Here is a 3,355-nt window from a genome sequence, read left to right on the forward strand (position 1 = left end):
CTCAGCAGTTGAAATTAAAGGGGAGTGTTGAAATAATAATTTCACCTGCCGCATTTAATTTCTGAAAACCACCAGTCTCCCATCAGACCACTTTTGCTGAGGCAGTGGTATTCTCTCAAACGCCCCCGATACAATCAAAATTTGACGCGTGTCCCAAGTACTTTTTGCAAAACAGCTTTTTATCGGGACATAACGATTATTTTGTTTGGGCAAGCGATATCCATTTGATTAAAGTGAAGATTGTCCACCGTTGATTGCATCCAAAGCTGCATACAAGCCTGCAACATGACATTGTGTGAAGTTTTTGAGTTTGACTACCGGTTTGCCAGTAAAATAATTAATGGAACTTACAGCGGTTCATAAATTGTTGGTGAGATTTTTAATTTTATTATTTTCTATCAGCGGAAGTATGGGCACAAGTAAACTTTGGTAAAACCATTTAATTTTATTGTTTTTAATTATTCATGGGAGTATGATAGGTAAAAGCGTGGAAGTATGTGTGTAAGTTTTTTTTTTGTTAAGAAAACACAGGGGGAGCATGTAATGAAAAAAAACGGAAGCATGCATCAGTGAAAATCATGAAATCTTTCACACAGTAGTGAAAAGGATAATGTAAGTTTTTTTTGTTTGGTGAATGTGTAATTTCCACACAGCAGTGTGTTGATCTCTCCAACAGAGACATACTTTTTTTTTTGTAATGCAACAGCGTGAATGAAACAAGAGGATTTTTCTTTACAACAGTAAATGTAAGATTTTTTATTTACAACAGTAAATGTAAATGAAAAATTTACACACAACATTGCAAATCTTTTCAAAAGGAGACAGAGTAATTTTTTTTGTTGAAATGTTCTTGGTGTAATCCCTCAGGTAGAGGAAGAATATTTTTGTAACAACAGTTTTATTTTAATGAATACAAATCTTTTGTGGGTGTGTGTAATACTTTGTTCTCAGAAATCAATTGTAGCTTCCCTGTGCTATGATCTTGTGGCAAAACAGAGCATTGTCCCTGTGTTCAGTTAATTTGTTTTTGGAATTTTACCAGAAAAATTCTCAGCAACTTGCAGCTGATTGCACCATGGAACAACGAGCCCCTGCCCTTTTATCTCATCCAGAAAACCGTGGGGTAAGCTGTCTGAGACTGTTGAAGAGACTATTTCTGGATGAAGAGCCCAGAGGAACAACTGCCCGTTGTCCTTCAAACCCATTGCTATTTCCTCCAGTTGAGCTTTAGTCACATGAACCATACTCCCAAACAAAACATATAAACCTAAACGATTAGGCTTTGCATCAAGCCACTCGGAACAGTCACATTCTTTCCAAATGCTTGTTCCAACTCTCATGTCCTTGGAATGTTCACCATTCAAAAAACCAGAGGGAAGCAACGAACCAACATGCAGTACCGGAGGGTTAAAATTCACTTCCTTTCTTTCGAGATCGTCAAAAGAATTTCTAAGAACAAACTGCGCCGAGAACAAATCACAACAGCGAGGAGAACACATTAGAGAATTTCAGGGTATCCAACGAAGAGCGAACCCAATTATAATTATGGGTGTCCATACCAGTTTAAGGAAGAAACTATTGGTAAGAATCGATATATTGAGTTGGAATCAACCCAAGAGCCGAACAACCAAAACTTTTGGTGAAATCCTGAGCCTTCTGACTGCCAGAACCCGCGCGTAGGTGAAACAATACCCCTGCAGTCCAAAAACATGAATTCAGTTACCATTTGTAAAAAGCAATAGAGAAAAAAATATATATTTAACAACTCTTATCTAGAGAACAAAAACACATGTGTTTACGACAATTGGAAGGAAAATAAGCACTTGTTGGGTAATGGCCTCCAAATCGAGCCGAGATTTCTATCGTAGGAGAAGATGGAAGTTGACATAGGTTGAGGGGCCAGTGTAGAACCCCTAGAACAACAACAAAATTATGTTAAGTCAGATGGGTCTCGGCGGAATACAGTGAGCTCAACGTAAATGCAAAACTCCGCCCAGAACAAACCACACCAGCGAGCAGAACACATTAGAGCATTTCAGGGTATCAAGCGAAGAGTGAACCCAATTAGAAGTACGGGTATCCATACCAGTTTAAGGAAGAAAGTATTGGCAATAATCAATATATTGAGTTGTAATAAACCTGAGAGTCGAAGGGCCAAAACTTCTGGTGAAATCCTGAGCCTTTTGAGTACCAGAACCCACATGGGCAAATAAGAGAATGGAAGTCAAATTTCGAAAAGGTTTTTACAAAGCTTCAAACCACGGCTTTGGGGGTTTGGGGATTATGTCTGTGGAGATACAGCTAAAGAGTTGGCCGCAAGTAGTTTTAATTGGTATACGGGGTATATAAATCAGTGCTTCCCAAAAGCTAGGGAAGAAGAATAGTGCTTGCCAAAAGCCAGGGAGGAAGAACAACAACAACAACTAGCAGACCAATGAAATGGAAAAAGTAGTAAAAATATTTTCAAAAGTAACATAAAAGAATGAGAAAATGCAGTAAAAATATCTTGCCATACTGGCAGTGACACTTCGAATCAAATGTTGAAAGTGGCCTAATTATATTTTTGAATATAGTATGAAATAAAATACAAACACGTTGCAAGGAATATTGATTGTTTTTTAAGATTTTCATTTCCAAAAAACAAGATTATGTTGAAAAGGGAAAAAAATGAAGGGTCCTTGCTATGCGTTACTTATGGAGGTGGCTTAATTTAATTTGGCTTAATTTAATTTGTGGAGGCGGACAACAGGTAAGTGGAAACGAAATGTCAGAGGTGTTGGGAAGCTATATTGGAAGGGAGTTGTTGACGAAGAAGGTGTTTGTACTTCTTTCTAATGTCTCGCTTCTTTCTAGTGTCTTGTTTTTGAGCTACTATGATAAGCTGGTTGTAGAGTCTTTGGGGTTGACGTTGCGAAGCAGGTGGGTTCGTGGGCTGTTGTGCAGATACTCTGTTGAATTGAAGCTATTTTATTTTCTTGCTTCATGTGTTCAGTTCAGGCGGGTTTCTACTCTTTATTGGAAAATATTAGATACAGTGAATCAATTTTAGTTACCCTGAATGTTTATGTCCCATATTTTGTTTTTCTAGTTCTTTTTACATGCGCAACACCTACTGCCACTTTTCATCAAGCTTTACCATCCTACCTTCCCCACAATGAATTTTTACTATTGTCTCTTTGATGAATTTAACATTTCTAAATATTCTGGTAATATATTTTCACAATATAATGAAAATATTGTGATTTTAAAATGAAATAACATTAAAATATTTCACCCGTCCAGCTAGGTACGTGAAACAATACAATCATTGAAAAAACACTCTACAATTGTCAAAGAACCACTGCAGGCACTGAGT

The 3,355-nt window shown here is 37.3% G+C and overlaps 1 protein-coding gene across 1 annotated transcript; it reads right to left on the reverse strand.

Moving 5' to 3' along the window:
- Positions 1-1,016: 1,016 nt before the first annotated feature.
- On the reverse strand, positions 1,017-1,499 carry LOC149187852 (UDP-glycosyltransferase 86A1-like). Its single transcript, XM_089409793.1, has one exon. It carries the CDS (start codon positions 1,497-1,499, stop codon positions 1,017-1,019), a length of 483 nt encoding a protein of 160 aa, XP_089265919.1.
- Between the last annotated feature and the right edge of the window lie 1,856 nt (positions 1,500-3,355).

Source organism: Pinus tabuliformis, chromosome 3_1 (assembly GCF_031772625.1).
Source record: "Pinus tabuliformis cultivar Carrire ecotype Pingquan chromosome 3_1, CPIR1, whole genome shotgun sequence".
NCBI classification, from domain to species: Eukaryota; Viridiplantae; Streptophyta; class Pinopsida; order Pinales; family Pinaceae; genus Pinus; species Pinus tabuliformis.